The 24,548-nt window shown below is 46.6% G+C and overlaps 3 protein-coding genes across 5 annotated transcripts in view; 1 reads left to right on the forward strand and 2 right to left on the reverse strand.

The window, feature by feature from the left end:
- ARMH3 (armadillo like helical domain containing 3) overlaps positions 1-10,540 on the reverse strand; it is an 89,168-nt gene extending 78,628 nt beyond the window's left edge. Inside the window, exons 1-4 of the mRNA XM_078861681.1 lie at positions 10,491-10,540; positions 6,735-6,818; positions 2,116-2,251; positions 1,398-1,454 (exon numbers count right to left, since the gene is read on the reverse strand). Of these exons, the coding sequence (XP_078717807.1) occupies positions 1,398-1,454; positions 2,116-2,217 (159 nt within the window). The 5' untranslated portion in view covers positions 2,218-2,251; positions 6,735-6,818; positions 10,491-10,540. The remainder of the gene's footprint in view (positions 1-1,397; positions 1,455-2,115; positions 2,252-6,734; positions 6,819-10,490) is intronic.
- Positions 10,541-12,115: 1,575 nt separating this feature from the next.
- Positions 12,116-17,561, forward strand: HPS6 (HPS6 biogenesis of lysosomal organelles complex 2 subunit 3). The gene has a single exon (XM_078861692.1). It carries the CDS (start codon positions 12,993-12,995, stop codon positions 15,912-15,914), a length of 2,922 nt encoding a protein of 973 aa, XP_078717818.1. The 5' UTR covers positions 12,116-12,992; the 3' UTR covers positions 15,915-17,561.
- Positions 17,562-19,660: 2,099 nt separating this feature from the next.
- PROM1 (prominin 1) overlaps positions 19,661-24,548 on the reverse strand; it is a 58,292-nt gene continuing 53,404 nt past the window's right edge. For 2 of the 3 annotated variants that reach the window (XM_078861695.1, XM_078861694.1), the window contains exon 28: positions 19,661-22,686. Coding sequence is in view for 1 of the 3 variants with exons in the window: in XM_078861701.1 (XP_078717827.1) it covers positions 22,683-22,686 (4 nt within the window). In the remaining 2 variants the exon portion in view is untranslated. The remainder of the gene's footprint in view (positions 22,687-24,548) is intronic. The other variant, XM_078861701.1, reaches the window with a different exon arrangement.

The following is a 24,548-nucleotide window of genomic DNA, read 5'->3' on the forward strand; positions in this document are numbered from 1 at the left end:
ACAAACAAACTACATTGATGCTGTGACCTAAATTGAAAAACGACTTGAAGGCACTTTCCAGTACATACATCTTTCACACATTTTATACAAAGCTGTCAAACTGCCCCAGTTGTGAAAATTCACCCAAGAGCAGCATTAATCCACTTAGCATGCACACTCTTGTCAAAAACCGTATCGGGATTAAAAACTCATGATAGCCCTGATTTGGGGTCTGACTTAAAACTTTACGTAGAAATGCATGACATAAGTTGTAATGGGAAGCTGGTTACATGACGGTGCATAAAAATTGACAAATGCCCTGCCACCAGCACCATCGAGGCAGGTTGGGGTCTGACTGCTGCATGCTGTTACCCCCACAGCTCCACAACTCTAATCCAGGTTGGATTAATTTGTTGTTCAATGAGCTTTAGTCAGTACTTATTCATACCCAGTGGCAGCCAAAAGGCAATGGGAAAAAAATTTGTTGACATGGAAAATGCAGTCTTTTTATGGCACAGCCAAGCAAATATCATCTTGAAATCTTGCGTGATTTTACTATATCCGAGAGGCACCATCTATAAGCCCTGCAGCTCGGTCTCATGCACATGGTGACTTGGTCTCCGTGTTAAGTACCGACCCCAACTACAAGTCACTAGAGTCAGAAGAAGGGCTAAGCTGTTACTGTCAAGTCTGATTGTAAGTGAACAAGCAGTGCTTCAGCAATAACCCTGACAACGTTACTGCTGATTCCACCGTCGGCTGAAACCTAAAAACCCTTGGGCATCAAACATGCCTCTGGGTCAGCACCTCCCACAAATTGGACAGTTAAGATAACGCATTTAACCTTTTTTAGCAAAACTTCTAAATATAGTTTATTCCAGATGTATTTGGCAATCTCATCAGAGAATCCAAATTGTTGAATGTAATGCGGTTTATAACGCATGTTACAGTGTGTCAAGTACACAGTCTTGAATTATTTGGCAAGAGCAGCCATGGCATTGTGAAGAATCAACCGTTTTATTCCAATAAAATTATCAAAATTCCAATCATCATGCTGCCATATTCCAATGGGACAGTATGTTAGTTTTGGTGAAATTTATTTCTACTATAACCACCATAAACAAATAGAACACAAAACATTTGTCTTAAGGTGACAAAATAATACAGAGCTGGTTTAAAAGTCATCACGCCCACTGCTGTGAGCATACATATGAAGAAAAACTGCATAAATCTGCTAACTGAAGCTGAAAAGAGGTTAAATAGTAGTACAACTATCACCAGCTGGGTGGGGAAAACATCAACATATGATGACATGTGTCAGTGCAAGTTTCCCTGGGTGAATGCAAAGTGTGGTATTTGATCAAATTTCACAATGCTGACATGGCATATAGGGATGTGCGCAAAAATGTACAACTCACCTTCATTAAGAAGAGCTCCTCCCAGAATCGAGGATTATTCTGAGCTGGATCCTCAGTCTAAGGCCACAAAATATAAACAAGATCATACTGACACCACTGTATTACTTAGCAATGTCAGTATAATCAGACCAACTCACATTAACTGATGCAGCATACTTTACAATGTTTTCTAAATATTGTCTCACCACTGAAAATCATTGCTTTGCAACACTATAAATAAACATTAAAAAGTCCTCAAATAATAGTGAATCATGGAATACTATTTCTAACTTATATATGTATCGGGCAACAAACTGCCTGGAATCAAACTCAAAGAAAGTAAAAAAAATCTCAAGTGTCTCAGCACCTTTGGTGATTCTAAACCAGTGATAAAAATTCCACATTCTCTTGAAGGCGAAAAGTCTCTCCGTGATATATCAAAGTAGTACTCATGTCATTGACCTCAAAGGTATGAATTCCTGAGTGGACCCTCAAACTGGGATATGAAATCAGAACTTTGCAACTGTTCGTCAAGCACTCCAAACACAGCTACCACCCAGCCCGTTGGAAACCTACTTGCTGTACTGCCTCTGACAAATAATACCTCTGTTGCCAAGCCACATTTGCTCCAATGCTATATTATCCACCTATCCTGGCTCAAGGTAATTTTACAACAGGTCTACATCGCCACCACTGCAACCACACACATTACCAATGTGCTCTCCGTGCACCACAGTACCTTGAAGATCTCGTCATACATGAGCACCACCTTCTCCTTGAGCATCTTCTTGGCGCTGGAGGACTTGCGCAGGAGGCCCGCCTTCTTCTCAGGCTGTGCCATGGTTGAAGGCCAAGCGCAGCCGGACCACACAGCTCTGTGCAGGCACACACACACACGCGATCCCATTGCATTATAATACTTGTCATGTTCTTAAGCCCGGTAATCAAGTATATGTATACACTGCTTGCATATTTGCACATGAATAAACTCTAGTAACAGAATCAGACAAGAACGTACTTCGGACGATCATTGCTTACACTCTACAGTGCACATATTACTGGTAGGAACCTCCTGGTTCCACCAACCCACAGGGGATTATTGTGTCCATCCGTCCGTCGTGCATCCAAAAATGGGAGGGGTGGGGCTGGGTGGAGAGGGGAGGGTGGGGAGGGGCTGGGAGGGTGGGGCTGGGTGGGGGGTGGGAGGGATGGGGCTGGGTGGGGAGGGGAGAGGCTGGTCACCCCGTGGTGCCCTTTAAAACTCAACGTTTAACCTACTCACGTCGGCTTGTGCCCGCCCTCACAGTCGGGCATATTTGCGGAATAAACCACGCCGCCGTTGACCCTGGCCATTGACTGAGAAACCCAACGTTCCTACCAGCTCCCTCCGCAGGAATGTGATTGATAAGTATTGTAGTATGACAGCAAAGGATCCTTGAGAATTGTGACGAGCACTGGCAGGATAGTGTGCTGTGGCCAAATGTTACAGCAGCCTTTCCCATGGTAAGACATAACCGACAGGAGAAAACGATAATAGATGCTGTGATTTGGCACACCCATAAGTTGAACTTTACCACGGCACAATTATATTCGCATGTGAACACTTGATTAACATGTGTGTTATGTAAATGTTTTACTTTACACTTACTTGTTTTGTAGCATATCATAGTTTCTAATTAATTTTAGAAAGCAAAAAGCCTCACAAATGTTACGTCCTACAAAAGCCCCATGCACAAGTGTTAATTTTACTCAAGTGGCATATTCATTTTAAAATGTTAGCACATTTCAGTCATGTATTTAAACATTAATGAATTTACTCTTATCAATAAATACATTTACATTTAAAGGGATATATTACAGAACTTCAGCCCTTGTCACCAACAGAATGCAATATTTGCCACCATTTCGCTACAATAGCTAAACTAAATCATGGGACCTCCCCTTTGCCACTGTCAAAATATAAGAATAGTTTTTCCCCTTTTTTCTGGCAACAAAACAGGTGTTAAGATGATAATACACCGAACTGAAACCCTTTGAAAGGAATCATGTATGCATTAACCACAGATACTTGTGGTGAAAATGCAAACAAAAAACATGCTCTGACAGTATATGCATTGTCTATGAAACTGATCAAAGCATGTTTTTTGTTTGCATTTTGACCACAAATATACGTCGTTAATGCATACATGATTCCTTGCAAAAGGTTTCAGTTTGGTGTTTTAACATCTTAACACCTGTTTTGTTGCCAGAAAAAAATGGGAAAAACCTATTCTTATAGCTAAACTAAACTTAATACTCTACCAATATTTGCTAAGAATTTTAAATATTCAAGCCACTCACATTGTCGCTTTGACTTAACCTATAAATATTCTCTGCATGTTGCAGATCCATTGCAACTGAATCTGTCTTAACTTATCTTTGTACAATGCACATAAGCCTTTACAAACTATAACAAAAAACTGTTTTGAAAAAAGCAAACCATTATGCGATAATGCTAACATAAACACTTAATAAAAAAAAATGCAAAGATTATAGCAATAATAAGGACAACGTTGAGGAAATAATTTTGTAAGATCGAACCCAGCAGCCTTTTAAAATAAATCAGTCAGAATGTGAATTATGAACATGCCGCATTACGTAGACTCCCAAAAATATGATAAATCCGTTAGCCAAATATCTCGCCTCCCTCCTTTCGGCACAGCCGAAGACTTCTGGTATTTGTACAACGGATAATTTCTCATCGTCTTCCTTGCAACACCTGGTGAAGGTGTGCATCTACAGTGAGTACACAAAAACTGTATAATTCTTTAAGAATCTGGCTCCAGATTAATGCAATGTTGCACGTGTATACCGCAAAGGACTTGGCTCCACCACTCCCATTCAAAGGTCCTGTAAAATGTAACAACGCCTTGTGTATGACCTTTGACCTGCAAGCACGATTGAACATAATGTGGCAAATCAAAGTACAGTATTCCAGAAATACTGTACACCAATATTTACCATTGTGCAGATTCCATGTAATTGCACTTAACGCTGCACAATGCCAATGTCTCAGTGACAAAATTACAATTATTTAGAAAAAGTGTAATTGTGCATTATTCAGAAAGCTACAATTACAGAAATCCACATTCGGATCGAGAGAAAGTCATACAGTACATATGACCTTTATTGAGACATTATCTTTTTCAAAGCAGACATGGGATTAAATAAATGCATCAAAACAGCAACACCAATGTATGAGCATCACAATGCGAAAAAAATTACTGCATTCTAAAAGTTTGCAATTCATTTTTTTATATCTGAATATACTACAGATGAGATCCCTTCATGGGTCTCACCACTGCTTCACGGCAGTCAAGTGTATCATGGCAGACTGTGTTTACACCTTGAATTAGGGCTGCCATCATGTTATTGAACAAATATCAGATCCATATCGTGTCCTAAATAACATTTTAAACATTTTCAAATCACTGTAACTTAAATATTTTGTAAATTATGCTCAAAGAAGATTTTACCAATTATCTATCCACTGGCAGATAAATGCCATGTAGCCGTCGCCTCTCGCGGTTTAGCCAGGGTTTGGAGGCATTTTCTAGGCTGCAATGTCATATAATTAATTAATACATTCGCTTTGAGGCCCTGCTGTCAGTTGCAGTGCCAGTCTGATGCACCCATCACCAACCCAATCATCCATGTGTCATGTATGTTGTTGCAATGGCTGCCCTTATATGCAACTGTGCAACAAACACACGAAGACGCATGTTTCCAGCGTAATGGGGATTCAACATTGCCAAAACCCTGTAATGGCAACCAGCTAACAAGGGCTGGAAATTTGACTTAGGATATTCAACCCAAAACCCATGAACAGAAAGAATAACGGCATGCAGCCATCGATTTAACTGGTGTTATAAGGAAAGTGTGCGACTGTGGTCCATTATTGCTTCACGATATGCAATTCATGACTTCCTTATTAATTATTTTGGTGACACGGGGGGTTTTCTCTGAACTTTACATGATTTTGTGTAATGGCTATAAGTAAACCTGTGCATACACATGTTCTTGTGGTTTCTGCAAATATAACTTTTGAGTATGAAAGTTTGAAATGCGCATGAAAGTATAAGTGCCCGTGTCTCACGGGGGGTGGTGTTCATCTCCTGTAGCTATAACCCAGGTCTTTGTCTCGCCCCTCCCACCACCACCACAACATTAATCACCACTTTTCACATGAGCAGAACTATTTTAAATGATGCCCATATCCATTGCCACGTTTTAGTGCGCTGCTTCCTTGTGCTATGCTTCTTTCCCTGTATTGCACTCCTATTCAATGGCTACCGCTTCCTGCCCTGTTGAAGTACTACTGGACCTTCGCTCAGATTGCATGTCTTTTGTCAGCATACACCATGCCCTCTTGTTTTGCATCAAACCCCTGATCATGCACCATGCTCCATACCCCGTCAACACCTTGATCAATGCCCAATGCTGTCAGCACACCAATCCATATACCATACACTGTATCAACACCATGTCCTGTTAACTTAACACGTACATTTTTCAGTTAATATCATAATTCATAATTGATGCAATTTTTGGTGCGAGTATCATGACCGTGCCCTGTACTGTCAGCATATGACCTGTAAGACTAACCCATGCCTTGTCAAGTGACCCCAGGCTCTCTCGTCAACAGCAACCCATGCGCCGTGCCCTGTATCGGGAGCTGCCCATATCCTCACCGTCACCGTGCCCCGTGTCCTGCAACACATTTACCAACTTGCCCTCTCCTGCTAGCATCCTGCCCTCCTGTCCATTTGCCAAATTCCAGACACTCGTCAACAAACCCAAACCTCTTCCTAATGCTAGCCTCAACACCCACACAGCTTCGCCAACGTTCTCGCGTGACCAGGGCGGCCGCCTCGACTTTAAACAACACACCCCACCACCCCCCCACGAAAATAAGAGGCGCCGTCCGCCACTAAGTGCACTTTTTCGCTGGCAATTCACGAAACAGACCCCCACGTGTACGGGCGAACCGAATGACTGGCAGATGCGCCACAGTCCTGTACAGTACTCCAAAAGACAAACATCCTCCCGTATCGCCTCAACAGACTCGTGGTGGCAAGTGCTGCGAACGAGCAGCTCCAATGAAGGCCGCCACGGCGCACGAGGGGGTAAGGTGGCCAGCACCACGCCCGGCCGCCTTTGTCTCCCCAAAGACGACGTGTACGCGGCGAACCAGGCAACACATTTGAGGCTTCAATGGACCTAGGGGAGGCCCAGGGCCGGTTGACGCACAATTCGTCCGTGTCAAAAGCACGCCAACGACGACGCGTCAGGAGCCAGGCGACTGCGACCGCCACTCACCTGGGTCCAGTGGCTGACTGACGGGGTCACAACGGGGTCACAGAGGGGGGCGGGACGGGCGAGTGAGGGGGCGGGGCGCTGTCACTGCAATGAGAAGGGGGGAAGAGAAAGGGGGGGGGGTCTCGAGGCGGTGGGGGCACAGAGAGGCGGTGGGGGTTGGTGGGGGGCGAGGGTGGAGTGAGGGGGGGGCTGTTAGGGGGGTCTCGCGCGCTCCCCCTGACAGAGCTGGGCCTCGCGCGCGCCACTGACGCGCACCACTTCCGCTCTCTCGCGGTGCGACACTTCCGGGTCTCTTCACCCGCCCACTTTTATCCCCCGCCCTCTATCAGCCAGCCCCCACCCACCCGCTCTCACCCTCCGCCCACTCTCAACCCCGACGCCCCGCCCACTCACAGCCAGCCCCCACCCACTCGCTCTCACCCTCCGCCCACTCTCAACCCCGACGCCCCGCCCACTCTCAGCCAGCCCCCACCCACCCGCTCTCACCCTCCGCCCACTCTCAACCCCGACGCCCCGCCCACTCTCAGCCAGCCCCCACCCACCCGCTCTCACCCTCCGCCCACTCTCAACCCCGACGCCCCGCCCACTCACAGCCAGCCCCCACCCACCCGCTCTCACCCTCCGCCCACTCTCAACCCCGACGCCCCGCCCACTCTCAGCCAGCCCCCACCCACCCGCTCTCACCCTCCGCCCACTCTCAACCCCGACGCCCCGCCCACTCTCAGCCAGCCCCCACCCACCCGCTCTCACCCTCCGCCCACTCTCAACCCCGACGCCCCGCCCACTCACAGCCAGCCCCCACCCACCCGCTCTCACCCTCCGCCCACTCTCAACCCCGACGCCCCGCCCACTCTCAGCCAGCCCCCACCCACCCGCTCTCACCCTCCGCCCACTCTCAACCCCGACGCCCCGCCCACTCTCAGCCAGCCCCCCACCCCCGTCACGTGACGCGGATTTAAATCGTGCGGGAGCGCTGTCAGGGACGAATGAATTGGCGACAGAATGAATGAGAAATTATGTTTAATGTTTTAGGCCCCATATTTGGAGTCATCGGGCGTGGCTTTGACCCAATAAGCAATACTGGAACAGGAATCGACGGGTTTTTAACGATCCAATGCTCGATTAAACGGGAATCTACCGAGCAGACAGCTGTGATATTTAGAAATGAAATCGTTAAAGTGATTCCTCCATCATGGGACCTCCTTTGCCAGTACCATAATATGAGAAGAGGTTTCCCCCTTTTTTCTGGCAACAGGTGTTAAGATGTGAAAACACCAAATTTAAACCTTTTACAAGGAATCGTGTCTGCATTCACCACAATACTTGTGGTCAGAATGCAAACAAAAAACACTGATAATATATGCAGTCTTTGAAACTGATTGGCCCACACCAGAGACAGCTTTCTTTCGAGCCTAGTCTCACACGGTGTTAGACCAGAGGACACCAAAAGTCGAACAGCACAAAGACAAAGCCACTATCAGAGTAATGAGAGCTCGGGGTGAGCAGCTACATCATGGGGCCTCCTTTGCCAGCACCAAAATATGAGAATAGGTTTTCCCCTTTTTCTGGCAACAAAACAGTTGTGTTAAGATGTGAAAACACCAAACTGAAATTTTTTGCAAGGAATCATGTCTGCATTAACCACAATACTTGTGGTCAGAATGCAAACAAAAATCATACTCTGATAATGAGAATAGGTTTTTCCCTTTTTTCTGGCGTCCTCTGGTTTTGAGACTAGGCTCAAAAGAAAGCTGTCTCTGGTGTGGATCAAAGACAATGCATATATTATCAGAGTACGTTTTTTGTTTGCATTTTGACCACAAGTATTTGGTTAATGCAGATATGATTCCTCGTAAAAAAATTTGGTGATTTAACATCTTAACACCTGTGTTGTTGCCAGAAAAAAAGAGGAAAACCTCTTCTCATAAGTGATTCCTGTCACATAATTTCTGGATCTTAAAACTCCTGATTGGATGCCTTCAACATTAACATAAGTTATCATTGATTCGGTAGCGGATTCCTTTTATCCTGTTACAGCACCCTTAATCAATAAGATGCCCTTAAACAAGAGTGTACATGAGAACGACTGACGAGACGACACTGTGGAGACATTTTTTTTAATTAGGTGGGTCTTACCAAAGTCTCCAACGGAAATTTAATTTAGATTTGAAGTTTTCATGACGGCAGGGATCCATACTCCTTGGTTCATTCGGTAGTCACGTGGGTATAAAATAAAATACATTCAATTAAATCACGACGTTTCGAGCAGTTGACCTGCTGTATCCGTTCCGCCTGATGACGGTTGCTTGTGTTGCGATCGAAACGTCGTGATTTAATTTAATTTATTTTATACCTACGTGACTTTACTGAAATAACCAAAGAGTATGACAATTTAATTGATAAGCACCCAAACAAATCCGATGACTCGTTTCGTTAAGACTTTCTCTTGGCCTCAAAAAGTCTTTGGAGAAGTAATTACAGTGGTGGGATTTGGCCACAAAAAGTATTTGAAGAAGTAATTACAGTGGTGGGATTTTCCCCATTCGGAGAAGTGTCACAAGATTTTGCAGTATAAACAAGCGAGTAAGTTTTGAGTTACACCTGGTGTGAATTTAATGTTTACAAGAAATGCTAAAAGTGGTTTCTAACACAATCCCCAAATGTGGTGATTGATGCAAAAGATGGCAGTGAATTTGAATACAGTATCCATCTATGAAGATTATATATATTATCTGGTATTAATCTTTAACAAAACCGCCCAACCAATTTTTGCTTAAAATGTGTAAACAAAAAATACATCCCATTGTGTTAGTTTTGTCAGTCTCTCTAAGCTGAAACCTAATGTTGACAGTGATTAAACACTCATTAACCAGCTAGCTAAATGAGAGCCCAGGCTTAATGCGTTTGCTTTACAAGATACTCACCGATGGCAGATGGTGACCGGCGCTCACCATTGTGAATGCAGCTGCGTTTGAGTAAAACTGCTAACTCCATTGCTTTATCTTCACAGTCCAAGCTCTCAATGTTTAATCGCAAAGCTCTGGATACAACCGCATTGAACCGAAACCAACCATATGGCAACGATAGTGTGTGCAATTTACCGTTGCCAATTACAACGAATGTTTAACCCGCAAGATCATACGTCGGCAGTATTGTTTGTGATGTCTGTTTCGTAACGCATTGTGGCTCAATGGGTTATGGTCGTAAAGTACTTGAATGTAAATTATTTGACGTCCATAATCGATGACTATATTGCGTGGTGCTGTCAATTTTCAGAACAAAATACTCATTATTTCAGGCTTCCTAAGTGCAGCGCAGCAAAAAACTGAGCCAGTTCACACTTCCGAGTGAAGGTACAGGACACTTACGTTTATTTTAAATCGTGAAATTAGTTTTATTCAGAAGTATACTGCCAACACGGGTGAACAAATAGGCAGGATCCCTCTTGCAAAATCTGCAAAAGTCAGCAGATGTTGCGACCACGCGTGTTGATTGGTGTCCCAATTCAAATCAGTGGCAGAAGAAGCAGTGTGCTGCACACATCCACCGATGTACCAGGGTTGACCTTTAAGTTGCGATCATCAGCATCCCGGCTAAGATAGCGGGCAAGACTCTGGCTAAATGGTCATGGGAACGTGCTCGGACACAGCTGTGCCCTGACTCCGTCACGACTCCAAGCCCACGTGACGCCGTGTAAACAACACCCCCGGGGGGGCTGAGGGCAGCAGCACCACCACAACCAACCACCATTATTACCATCAGAATGAGAAACTGTATTTATCCTGGAGAGCCTTGATGAGCTTTTTCACAGATCTCCTGTAGGGGCGGGTCAGAAAGTAAAAATAAATAACAAAAAAACTATAGGAATGCAAAGTATATGAAAGGTAAGGAAATCACTATAAATAAACATACTCTTTGGTTCTTTCGGTAAAGTCACGTAGGTATAAAATCAATATAAATAAATAAAAATTCCCAGGTAAAGTCAACTGAGCTATTAGTTATTTATCAGAAGCGACCTTGTGACAGATGATAGGTCAACGAAGTGGCCTATCACGTGGAAATGTATGGCAGCTAAATAATCTAAACGCGTGTTTCATCATCAAATCGTCAATATAACCACTGCAGTCGTACATGATCACCAGCTCCTTTAATACCATCATCAGTGTTACTGTCATCAAAAACACCTTAATTATAGCTTAGACTACCATCATAATAACCCTTATCACATCACGACCAATACCATCGTCATCATATCGTTACAATCAGATATTACCTGAACCACTTTACCAATGCTAACATAACATCACGATCACCACAATAAAATAGCAATACATTCACAAAATAAGCGGCTAACATTCTTATCACCATTAATCATCTCCATCACAATTTGAATCACTGCCATTTCGTGACTACGGCAGTGCAACCCAGCAAACATTTTGTAATGCGTCGCTAATTAGGTTCCAGTTTTCACTGGGTAACTCCTGGGAGGAACTCGTTTAGGGAACGAAAGGTCATTGTATTTCCAGTTTTCATTGTCATATGAAATGTATCTATACATAGAATATAATGTATACATCAATTAATTCATCATCACTATCGCCATTATCACTTTCACAATCGTCACTATCACCATAATCACTATCACCATCATCACTATCATCACCACCACTATCATCACTATCACCATCATCACTATCATCACCACCACTATCATCACTATCACCACCATCACCACCACCATCACCACCACCACCATCACCACCATCACCACCACCACCATCACTACCATCACCACCACCACCACCATCACCACCACCATCACCACCACCACCATCACCACCACCACAACCATCACCACAACCACCATCACCACCACCATCACCACCACCACCACCACAACCATCACCACCACCACCACCATCACCACCACCATCACCATCACCACCACCACCATCACCACCACCACAACCATCACCACAACCACCACCACCACAACCATCACCACCACCACCATCACTACCATCACCATCGTCACTTTCGCTTGTGACCACATCTCGTGACTCCCTCGTGACTCCCAGAGGCGCGTTGCCCGGGGACCGCGGCGAATACCGCCGTGCACGCCAAACGTCTCGCTCACTCGTGCCGCCTCCCAGCGCTCAATCGCATCGACTCGAGCTGGAGAAGAAGAAGAAAAAAGATGCCTCACGTCCCCTCGAGCGTGCAACAGAGCAACACACACCCCATACACGTGGTCGCAACGCGCACACCCTCAAGACGTTTTAATAACCGGCACATGGCGTGTGTCATTAGCTTATCAATTAAGATCGCTGCAGAATTGGCAGCGTCGCCGTTCGAGAGTGCCGGGCAGTGATGGCCGAGTGTGCAGGGGCGACCGTGAGAGAAGAAGCGATCGGCGGCCACGGGAGGGGAGGGGAGGGGGTTGTGTGATTGTCAACCAAACTCTGCCCGCCACTTCCCTTACACGCAAATTTGCCGCGGACCCCCCCCCCTCCTCCTCCTCCCAGCTGATGCAGCCTTCGTCAACATCGACAAGAGGAGGAGGAGGCGGCCGCTGCTGCTGCTGCTTTCCCCACGCCGCTCGTCGCGGATTAACGATGGCAACATCATCAGCAGCACCAACATCATCAGCAACATCAGCAGCATCATCAGCAGCAGCAACAACATCAGCGGCAACAATGGGAGCTCGCTAGCAGCTCGCCTCTCGCTCACTCACGGGCTCAGGCGACTTCCACTCGCCTCTCTCACATCGCCCTCTCGTCACGCTCACACGAGGGGTGTTAATAGGTGCTCGCAAACTTCACACACACACACAGGGACTTAATAGGAGCTCACTAACTTCACACACTCACAGGGCCTTAATAGGCGCTCGCTGACTTCACACTCACACACTCACAGAGCCTTAATAGGAGCTCACTAACTTCACACAATCACACTCACATGGGCTTAATAGGAGCTCACTAACTTCACACAATCACACTCACATGGGCTTATTAGGAGCTCACTAACTTCACACAATCACACTCACATGGACTTAATAGGCGCTCGCTAACTTATCCAGCAACGCCCATCCGTCGGTGACAGGAGGTGGACTTTGTCGGGGGGCGACGCGAGATGGACAATCGGCCGACGAGGTGGAGCGGGCGCCGCGGGCTGCTGACGAGGCGTGGTGGATGCGGCGCGGAGACGAGCGAGGTGGACGACTTGTGAAAGGTGGAAGGTTGACGCCGCGTTTTGACGATGGACATTGGAGGTAAAGCGTTGAGGGCGGAGGGCGAATTCAAAGTGTTCAAGATGGACAATGGAGCGAGAGTGTTTGGTGTAGACGTGCTGCTGGAGATGAACGGTGGAGGTGGAGCATTGTGCGTTGACAGGGCGACGAAGGTGGACAACGGAGACGAAGCTTCCGTGGGGAAGTCGTTCAAGATGGAAAATGGGAGCAGTGGGAAAGAGGTGTTGAAGATGGCAAATGGAGGTGGAGCGTTTGGCGTTGGCGAGACGTTAAAGGTGGGAAATGGAAACGTGGCGTTGGACTTGGACAAGGCGTTAAAGATGAATCAGAGAGGCGAGGATTTGTGTACGAGTAAGGTGGCAGAGGTGGAAGATGGGGACAAGGTGTTGCGTACGAACGACGTGTTAAAGAACACAGACGAGGGAGGCAAGGGCTCAGGTCGAGACGAGCTGGTGAAGATGAACAAAGTTGACAAGGTCTCGCGGAAGGCCAAGAGAGACAAAGTGCCAAAGATGTGCAAGTCGCCCAACGCTGCCAAGGTGGACACCGTGTTGAGGAGAGACGACGCCAACGAGCCGGATGGGGCGTGTGGACTGGACGAGGTGGGCCAGGTGTGCGACCTGGATGCGCTGGACACGGTGTGCGAGGTGGACGAGTTGGGGCCACTCGAGCAGATTCTGTCCGATGGCGTCCTGGCCAAGGTTCGCTGTGGGCGCTCGTTCGCCATGGCTCGTAGCGGACGGGCGCTGGTGACCCTCGACCACGCCGACCGGTTCGGGTACGCCGACGTGTCGGACGCTATCGTGGACGTGCTCGTGTTGCCGCCGCCTGGGACCGCCACGAACGATGCGGCGCCCGAGCCGGAGGAGGAATCGTCCACGGAGGCGACGGCGGCGGCGGCGCCCCCTCCTGCTGTGGCGCTGGTGGCGGTGGTGTTCGAGAGCGGGCGCGTGGATTTCTGGAGGAGTGACGTGCGGCGGCAGCGGCACGAGATGTCACCGGCCGGACGTGCCAACCTGTGCATCAGCCCTCGTGCCAGGGTGCTGTCTGCGGCCGCTCTCTCGTCGTGCCTGCTGTGGTGCGAGGCCCGCTCCTCTTCCGCGCCGCGCTCCAGCAGGGACCTGCTTCTGCGCCACTGCGTGTGCAGGCGAGCCGTGTCGCAGGCCACCGCCGGCGGCCCCGTCACGCTGGGAGGCGTGCAGGTGCTGCTCCACGGCTGTCCCGCCTTGCACGTGGTGCCGTCGGCGGACGTGGTGCACCTCGTGCCCTTCCAGCGGAACCCCGTGCCCCTGCAGTCGCTGCTGCCGCTGTGGTCGCCGCGCGATGGCACCGTGTCGGCGGTGGCCCTGCGCCGCGGCGGCGTCGTCTGCGCGAAGCGCCCGGACTCGGACGCCGATTTTAAGGGCCTGGCGCTGGGCTGCGTGAGCCCGCCGCCCACCAGCGAGCCCGTAGTGGCGCACGCCGCTTGCCGCGGAGGGGGATTGCTGCTGGGCCTCTCCGACGGCCGGGTGTGGCGTGTGGAGCGCGACGGGGCGTGCCGCGTGTTGTGCCGCTGCGATCTGTTGCGGCGCGGCTCGCGTTTGGACATGCTGGCTGTCAAAAACGCGTTGGCCGTTGCCTCTGATAGGGACGTGGAAATGTTCGACACTCGGAGTGGGCATCTGATAAGGAAAATAAAGGGCGGCGTTTGCATCTTGAGCATCACGTCGGACAGGGACGAGGATGAATTTCGTTTTCTGACTGAAAAAGGAATTTACCGAGCTGACACGGAGCCAGTACGATCGCACGGCAGTGGCAGCTTGAGACCACAGGACGTTTTATCGGCTTGGGTCTATGAAGAGGCCTGCAGTTACTACCAGAAACGAAGTTTGACTGGCAACAAAATTACACCGGAGCAGCTGAAACAAGGTGGCGCTGGAAAAGGAGCTGCTTTTGTTGTGGCCATCCTTTCCCATGCTGTGTGTCCCAAAAATACCAATTCACAGGCCGCACCCTTTTCTGTGAATCTGGAAAATGCACTGAAGCCTTTGATCGAAAGCTATGTAAAAATTGAACAAATCAAGCGTACATTTGTTGTGGATGATGAAGCAGAAATTCAATACGCCGAGTTCATCAAAGAGGAGGTGTCCAGGCTGCTGCAGAGCAGGGACATGGACACACCTAAGCGATTCCAGAGTCTCCTTGACACATTCCTGAGTGAAACTCTGTCAGCAGTTTGGGACATCCTGGGGCCCAACGATGATGGAGCGGCAGCAGCAGCAGCAGCTGGAGGAGGGCTAAACGAATCCTGGCGGTGCGTGATGCAGGAGAGTACGGACCGGGACTGCGTGCCACCCGTCTACGAGCAGCTCTGCGTGGCGCTGTACCAACACCGGCCCGAGGATCTGCTTCCCTTTGTGGGAGCGGCACAGGAAAGTCAGCGAGCGGTGCCCAGGTCACGTCTGTCGGCCGACAGTGCCGCCACGCCTCCGCACCTGCGAGCGCTGTTCGTGCTGCCGGAGAGCAAAGGTGGCGGCGGCGGCGGCGAAGAAGCGGCGTTCATCCGCACCGAGCTTCTGTGCAGAGGCTCGCCGGAGGACGCCGCGCAGGCCATCCAGCTGCTGCTTAGCATGGGCATGTGGCAGCAGGCTGTGGCGGCCGCCAGCCGGTACCGCATCGACAACCAAATGCTGCAGGCCCAGGTGTTCACCACCTTCCTCGATGCGTTTACCTGCAGCCGGGGGTTGGACCCGTACGTGGGCAAAGTGTGGGAGTTGTGCCCGGACAGCATGACCGCCACGGACGTGCTGGCCACGGTGCTGCACCGCTTGCCCAACTCGCACGACGAGGCGCAGCCCTTCGTTCGGAGAGACGCGCAGATCACCATCGAGCTGCTGCGGCCACTGTTGACGCGGCTGCTGCTCAAGGAGAGCGCACGGTTCGAGATGTGACGGCGTGGTTTTTTTAGTTGCAGAGCGACGGTACAAAGTGTCGTGGTAGGCCGTGATTTGAAAATAACATTTAAGGAATATACCTCATGGCATTGCCGGCGCACGCGCATTTGTGGCACAGCGCTTCTGGAAGTGGGTTGGAGAGAGAGAGAGAGAGGGGGGGCACCACTCCATTCAGAGGTGGAGATACTTGAAGAGGTTTTAAACTTTGAAGTGCTTGTTGCTGCATTGCACATTCACATTGTGCTTGAATTGCGGCGCCAGCCTTGTGTTATTGAGGGCGTGTTTCGTTGGGCCCTCAGGAGAAGTCGTGGCCTGGCTCGCCTTGTCTTCGTGTTACAAAAAGCTGCCTCAGATCGGTCACTTTGCATGATGCCTAAATTGCACCATTTTTTTTCATGCGGTAATATTTAAACGTTTTTTTCTTTGCTGTTTATTTTCTGTTATAAATTAACAAAAGTGCTGTTCTCTTAAGATTGTAGCAGTGCATATTGTATTCGATGAACAATCGTGATTAATTTATTTTGAGTTTGTTGCGAATTTACATAATCACCATTGCCACAAGCCATGGTGTTCAGTTTCACTATTGGTTCTGTATCAAATGTACGAACTACAGTGCAGTAATTCGACCATGCTTATCTTTTCAAATATACGGAGCAGCCCAATGTTCGTGACCCATTGTGTTCCACCTCAACATTGTTCAAACTGGGCATAATCGTGGGGGTGCAGTGGTATTTGGTTGGAAATAATCTTTGTTAATGTGTTTGTTAATATAAAATAAATTGTTGTAAAGTTGTACATTATTGACATTGCATTAGCTTGCCATGGTGTTTACAAAAAGCAAAAAAATAATTTGCAAGCAAAATAATAACACTAAGTATTTCAGCTAATAATGCCACATCAGCAAAAACATTAATAGGTATTTATTTTCTGGTACAAATTGTCAGTATTTATATGAACAAGAATGTACGGTTCGGTGCGTGGCACTAAAAGTGTGGGATCCGTTTGCCACGCATACTCGAGGGGACTCAATGTTCCAAATGAATGTGACCCGTCTAAATGTTGCCAGCAAGGCAGATTCTATGCCATCCACATCCGATATATAACAGTGGGTCTGTACCTAGTTGCTCTACAAGGCAACACGATTTAGATGAAGCACAACTGTCTAAGATTGTGGAATGTATGTTCGGGTTTCTAAACAGCAGAGGTGTGGACTCGAGTCATGTGACTTGGACTCGAGTCAGACTCGAGTCATGAATTTGATGACTTGCGACTCGACTTGGACTTGCATAACAATGACTTTGTCCCACCTCTGAGATGTGGACTCGAGTCATGTGACTTGGACTCGAGTCAGACTCGAGTCATGAATTTGATGACTTGCGACTCGACTTGGACTTGCATAACAATGACTTTGTCCCACCTCTGCTAAACAGATGCTGTATTGTCATATAAAATTATTTTAAAATGAAGCAGAATGTAACGACTACTATTCCTTTTTCAAAAATGTTTTTACTTTTTTCGATTTTCAAGTTATTTTCGCTTAAAAAGTGTCCGCTTGAATGTTTGATTAAATACGTGAACTCCCGCCGCTTCTACTTTCGTGACCACGTCACTGCACAACACTTTCAGTTTTCCAAGGTAGCACCCACAAATAAGCAGATTTGATTGAATATCACCATTGGGGGGGGGGGCAATCATTGTGGCATGAATATCCGTCTGCGGGACTCCCCTCGAGACCCCCCTGTGGCCCTGGCAGGAGGCACGGGCAAGACATGGCTCAATGGCCTCTCACTTGCGTGTGGATTTTCTACAGGGGGTGGGAATGTACGAGTTGCTCAGAGTTTCCACGCCTTCTGATGTGCAGGAAGCAGCGATGATTATTAAAAGAACATCTTTACGTAAGATAAGTGTTGGTGTCCGTGATTACTTTTTTTTTAATATTAGCTAAATGGTAATCCAATGCACAGGAAAACTGCGTGCAAGATTTGCTTTTATCAAAATAGCTCTGATATTTTCACACACTATCCATTTAAATGTTTTCCTATAATTGGATTTAATCTTGAATTTTTTAAGAAAGGAACAAATTCGTGGTGCCAAAAATTGTTTGTGCTGATATGGCCGAATTTCTTTGGAAAGCTAAATCGAATAACGAAAAGTAGTGTATCAATGTTTCAAAAAGAAGAAAACGTTTAACCAGTGCATAGTGCTATGATTTTTTTTAATGGAAAAAGCTCAAATGTGTGCAAACAAGTATGGAAAGACGCCTTCTTGAAATCACATTGGACCGTTTATGAAATGGACTTGAGCAGGACGCCGTCAGTCGAAGGGACGGCGGCTCAGGGTGGAATGCGCCTCTCGAAGCCATCCGCAGCAGAGGAGGCGTGCGTGGGCGCGAGACGATGAAATCCGGTCGCAGCGTGCAGGTGGAGGTGCTGGCTTCGTGTCTGGACCGTGGCGGATGGCAACCACTTGGGGGAGGGGCATTTATCCACAGGTGGATTAATTCTAGATTTGAAGCTTTCGTGACTGCAAGGATTCATATTCTTAGGTTTTTTTCGGTAAAGTTACGTAGGTAAAAAATTACAATTAATAAAAGTAAAATAAAAATCACGTTTCGGAGGCAACACAAGCTTCCGTCTTCAGGTGGAACCGTCACAGCACGATAGCTGTATCAAGTAAGAGAAATTCCAAGAAAACAGTCCTTGTATATATACTGCTTGAGGGTGGGAGGAGCCAAGGTAGGCCCTGGATATTATTATTGAGGTTCGGTGCGGCTCAAGCACGCTGTTAGGAATGAGCCTTTGTTGTGTAGACTGGTTGAACTCGGAGGTTCCAAGAGTTGTTAAGGTGCGGCTGATGTAAAGGTGCGTGTAAATGGGACTGAGCCTTTTGTTATGTAGAGGTGGTGCGGCTGAAACCGCTGCCAGGAATGAGTCTTTGTTGTGTAGACTGGTTGAACCAGGAGGTTCTAAGAGTTAAGGTGCGGCTGATGTAAAGGTGCGGCTGCTGTGAATGGGACTGATTCATGACAAACGGCGGTATTTTTTTGGGCCGATTAGAAACCATCCTTTCAACAACATGAATTAAACACTGATATTTTCAACTGGACGCGCTGAATGTTTGAGCATTTCTCCTTGATGTGCTATTCTCGGATTGTAGTCTGACCTTGACGTAAAGTGCACTCTGACCACTTTTTATTCAAGTTACGTGATAGATGCGTTGAATAATGCAAGCTGTGCCGTTGCCTCCTCCCGGGCCTGGTTAGTCGGGACATTTGTGATATCTCAAAACCGACATTCGTCTCAGTATGAACCTCGCTAATGACGTGTGAAGCGTGCGAAACAATTATTTTAAATTACGTTTTATCTTGACAAAATATTGCAACGATCTCGAAACTGCACACCTGACAATAGTTGTATCTCATATCAGTGGTTAGAAGGTGTGATCCAAGCCAATCCCCATCGAGGCCTGCCGTCCCTCCAGGAATGATAAGTGCTGTAACACTTTTTGGAAAGTGTACAGTGGTGGTCCCGTGCATTGACATCCCCCATCCATGAGAATGTGACATTTCGAGACTAAGGGCCAAGAGATGAGTTCTGTCATTGCTCATTGAAGCAGGTTTTTTTTGTTACTGCTGTATAATCTGAGAACAGTTGTGAAACCATCAGTCTTGATCTTACAAAAATGCATATTAAACACACGACCACGACACGTGATATCACAGACGCGGCGATCACCACTGAACACATGGGTAAGAGATGATCATCACATTTATTCAACGGGTCTTGGGTGCAGACAGAACAAAACTTGGTCTTTAAAGTGAACGCCGGGTGTAGAATATCAACGTGTTAATGTAAAACGCCTGTAAACTCAGACTGTACGTTCTTTAAAGGAGTTACAGATGACAGTACAGATCAGGTATTCTACAAAGCGGGAACATTTGCATCGCTCTCCAATGTTAACACATTTATGCCGAAGCTCTCCCACCACGCGGTGCGATCGTTCCTGCACAAGCTCCCACAGCTAGGAACGAAACGTTGGACATTTCGCCCTATAACTCGTGGTACAACCCGCAAACGCATCGGAGAGCCATGCAGCACACCCGCGTACGCAGTGGAACATTTGAAAGGTGTATATTACAAAGATATTCTAAAATAGAGGATGCAAAGGCTGTAACGTTACAACTATTGCCACTTCCAATGTCAATTTTCATTTGCAGCATTCGTCAAAGTTGCCAATTCGGGAGTGAAAAAAAAACCGCTTACATTTTCGAGACGTGACTGGCTCAGTCATATGACAACCACCCCCCTGCCAACCTCGCCTTAATTTTGTAAGCAGAAGATTCTACATTACATACGCAGTTAGCTAAAAAAGATAGTTTCATCCGTACGGTAATTTCCGCCGGCAATACAAAAATGCACCCGTGCCTCTATAACCTCTGAAAAATAAATGCCAAACGAATGTGGCTGCCTTTCTTCAGGCAATGAACACGACAGCAGCCCGTTGTGGTGGTGGGGAGTTGTGCTGTGGTCGGTTGATTCGAGATGGGCTGAAATCGTGCCCCATGGCTGCTCCACGGGCAATAACCCCCCAAAAGTGGGAACACCGACAACCCTTGTCCGTTTGTTCATACAAATACATTTGCCCACCCCTCTTAGACCTACGTGGTCTTCACATTCGTCGTTTCAAAAGTAAAAGCGAACACAACGGTACACAAAGCTGGCCAAGTGGGGCCATAACGTGGGGGCCCATAACATGCGATGTCAAACTTGGGAGTGGAACCCACCGGCGTTTGGTGGCAGAACGCTGCGCTCTTATAATGCATGTGCACGCGTATGCGAATGTTATAACGGTTTAATATTTTTGTTCAAACTTTTATACTTTTTAAAACTTTAAAACTCGCGCTGTGATGCTACGTGTATACATGTAGGCAGCAATTTTAAGCAACAGTTTTCGCTCTCTTTATGTGGCAGTGTACAGTTAATCGTGGTAATTCGCTATGGTGCACAGACACCCACATTATACGATGTGGTTGCGTGTGTTCATATGACAGTACTTGTATACAACTTGAAATATAAATTGTTCATTAATGGTGCACTGTACGAATATTAAACCGTGATAGAAAATTTCCACGACCATCACTTGAACTTTGTATACCTACAATCAACATACATTTTCGTAGTAGTAGTCATATGACAAATACTTTTCTATTTAAAAATATAAATAGATGACATAAAACTCTAAATCTCTTTTATATAGTCTAGTAAAATAAATAAGAACTACATAATCTGCACTCTATGTGTATCCTTCCACTCGCACACAGGAAAACCAACCTTAATAAAATCGTTAATCAACAATAAAATGAAAGTTAATGTTTCAAGCGAAATAATGAAAACATAATTTTAGCATACATGAAAATAAAACAACTTAAGTATATAAATTAATTCGTCTGAGAAGTTGTTGAACAAATATTATTCATCTTTGCCTACTGTTGATTGTTGTTCCACAGCAGACTTTTTTTCGACGCGGAACATCTGTCCATCGCAAGCGAGAGGGATTGGACTCAGGACTTCGCTAAACATGTAAACGACGAGGGCTCCAAATGAAATAATTAAAAATCCGAATCACACTCAGAGAGTGTTCAAGTTATATTGGCGAGCACTGCATTAGATTGTTGTACATGGGGGGGGGGCAGTTGGGAGTTACTACACTGGCCTCATCATGTGCTGTCAGGGCGATTAAATCGGTTGAACCAGTTTCCTTTTTTAAACAAAAAAAAAGCGACATGAGTACAAAACTAATGAAAGCCCAATGTACACTTGTGGGGATGCCACGATGTGCTGCAAGTGGATGTGTATAAACGTGTGTATGTTGAACTTCTTTCGCACCGTATGTAGCCAACCGTGATAATAATCTGAGGTGCGGGGGAAGGAAAACAAACTAAACACAAAACGCAGTTCTAAAGAAATGAGTTTTCAATTTGCCCCAAGGCAATTCAACTGCCGACTCTTAAGGACGGAGCTAGGTAGTGAAGGCTGCCATCTTTTCCTTATAGAATAAACCGAGCAATGTTATTTAATCAATAAAAAATAAAACTACGACTGTGAGTTACTGTACAAATGTAAGGTGTATGGTGTTGTTATAACACAAAAATATACATGCTACACATTCAATATATCTAGTGCAAGACAAGCTTATACAGCGTCTGCCAAATATTGGTTACATGGCAAGGGACTTGCAGGACTTAAAAACAAGGTAAGCATCAAAGAACGTAGGAACAAGTCATAGCAGTACTTGTAATACAACTATGTCATCTATGTTACTGCTTTTTAATGTACAGAAATTGTTTACTGCTTTCATCCTTCTTGAACGCGATGTGGCTGCAGTGTTGGCGCTCCCACAGACTCAACAAAACAAATCAACGTATCAAAACACCAGGAAAGAGGAACGTTTGACGTGCGGAAAACAACAACGTTATTTATTGGGTAAGCTTGCGCTAGAGTGCTTAAGCATAGCTGTATTTATTTTACACTCAACTTACTTTACTGCTAAAGGGTTGACATTCTCGGGTAAAAAACAAAGTTACATTGTCAGGTAAAATAATGTGTATAAAAAAAATCCAGCCAATGATGAAGCAATTAAAATAGCTCCACAGGCAAACTGCAGCACAGTGGAGAGTTTACAGTTTTCAAGAACATGTCGAATTCTCGTCGCGATTCCACACCACCGCCAGAACGAACCGATTTCCTCACTGCCATCTTCATCCCGTTACCTAAACAAAGACAAGAGTGCATTTATAACGCGTATATTTAAAAAGTGTGGTAATGCTTATTTGCACGGTTGTTAATTTTAGGCGGTGTGCAATATAAATGTGTACCCAATTTACCACACCCCCACCCCCCTCATGTGCACACAAACACACACTAATTCTAGATTTGAAGCTTTCGTGACTGCAAGGAATCATATTCTTAGGTTTTTTCTGGTAAAGTCACGTAGGTAAAACATCAAAATTAATTAGAATAAAATAAAAAAAATCACGACGTTTCGGAGGCAACACAAGTCTCCGTCATCAGGTGGGACCGTCACAGCCGAATTAGCTGCATCAAGTGAGGCAATGATTCAAGAAGTAATCCCTTATAAGCAAGTTGAAGGGGGGAGGAGAGGGGGGGGGCTCATCAGAATGTGGTAGCCAATGAATGGAACGTATCGGGAGGGAGGGGGCGGGGCTCAAAGACAGCACGGAGTGCTAAGTACAACGCATCGGGAGGGAGGGGGGCGGGGCCAAAACAATGGACGACGGCTTGGACGCGGTTGCTGCTGCACACGCCAAGACAATGGACAGAGAGGGGGGAGGGGAGGTCTGATACACATGATAGACAAAAGAACGAAAATGCCCATGTTTATACCAATGCTGGCTGAACAATGAAGAGAGCACTGCCAAAAAATAACTGGGGATGTTAACACTCGGTAAAGTAAAGTAAAATAGTGCCTGTCAGATAAGATGGTCCAAAAAAGTGTATCTGACAGGCACATCCCCAGTTATTTTTTGGCAGTGCTCTCTTCATTGTTCAGCCAGCATTGGTATAAACATGGGCATTTTCGTTCTTTTGTCTATCATGTGTATCAGACCTCCCCTCCCCCCTCTCTGTCCATTGTGTTGGCGTGTGCAGCAGCAACCGCGTCCAAGCCGTCGTCCATTGTTTTGGCCCCCCCCCTCCCCCTCCCGATGCGTTGTGCTTGGCGCCCCGTGCTGTCTTTGAGCCCCGCCCCCCTCCCTCCCGATACGTTCCATTCATTGGCTACCACATTCTGATGAGCTCCCCCCCCCTCTCCTCCCCCCTTCAACTTGCTTATAAGGGATTACTTCTTGAATCATTGCCTCATTTGATGCAGCTAATTCGGCTGTGACGGTCCCACCTGATGACGGAGACTTGTGTTGCCTCCGAAACGTCGTGATTTTTGTTTTTATTTTATTTTATTTTCATTAATTTTGATGTTTTACCTACGTGACTTTACCGAAAAAACCTAAGAATACACTTACACTATTGGCTGGTCAATCAAATCCACTAAAAGTGGCATGCAAACAAACAAACAAAACAAAAATCAAAATAAGGTCATTACAAATTATTTGGCGAAGCAACATTCAGATGGAATATAAAACAACACAATTGCCATCATGCGTGTATATGCGTATGCACAGTAAGACTGGGAGCAAAACCCCGCCGTGCGTGCAATGCCACATTGTAGCAATTTGCACCACGATTTTTCTACCCTAACCCCAACACAATCCCCAACACGTGTTCAATGACCTCTCACACGTTACTCGCCCAGCCAGGACTGTGCATTTCCTGCCTGAAAAGGTGGCGGCGTGTCACGTCAAATGCAGGATGCGCATTGCATTATGGGTGTCCATCGATGGAAAATGAACAAGCAGCTAAATGAGAGCCAACATGTACATTTTTACGTAACCCACTTAATATGCTCAAGACTGAAAACCAGTGGCATTTAAGTCACGAAGAAGCCTGTTAAAGCAGCAGCCCCTTTGTGTAATGTCTGATATTAAGTGGGTTACACCGAAATCAATAGAGCCATACTGTGGTATATTAAATAATGCACTCCACAGCAGCCAATGTA

Source organism: Lampetra fluviatilis, chromosome 12, assembly GCF_964198595.1.
Source record: "Lampetra fluviatilis chromosome 12, kcLamFluv1.1, whole genome shotgun sequence".
Taxonomy (NCBI): domain Eukaryota; kingdom Metazoa; phylum Chordata; class Hyperoartia; order Petromyzontiformes; family Petromyzontidae; genus Lampetra; species Lampetra fluviatilis.

What these genes read in the sequence shown, in the direction of transcription:
- HPS6 (XM_078861692.1), top strand. Translation starts at nt 12,993, where the DNA reads ATGGACATTGGAGGTAAAGCGTTGAGGGCGGAGGGCGAATTCAAAGTG.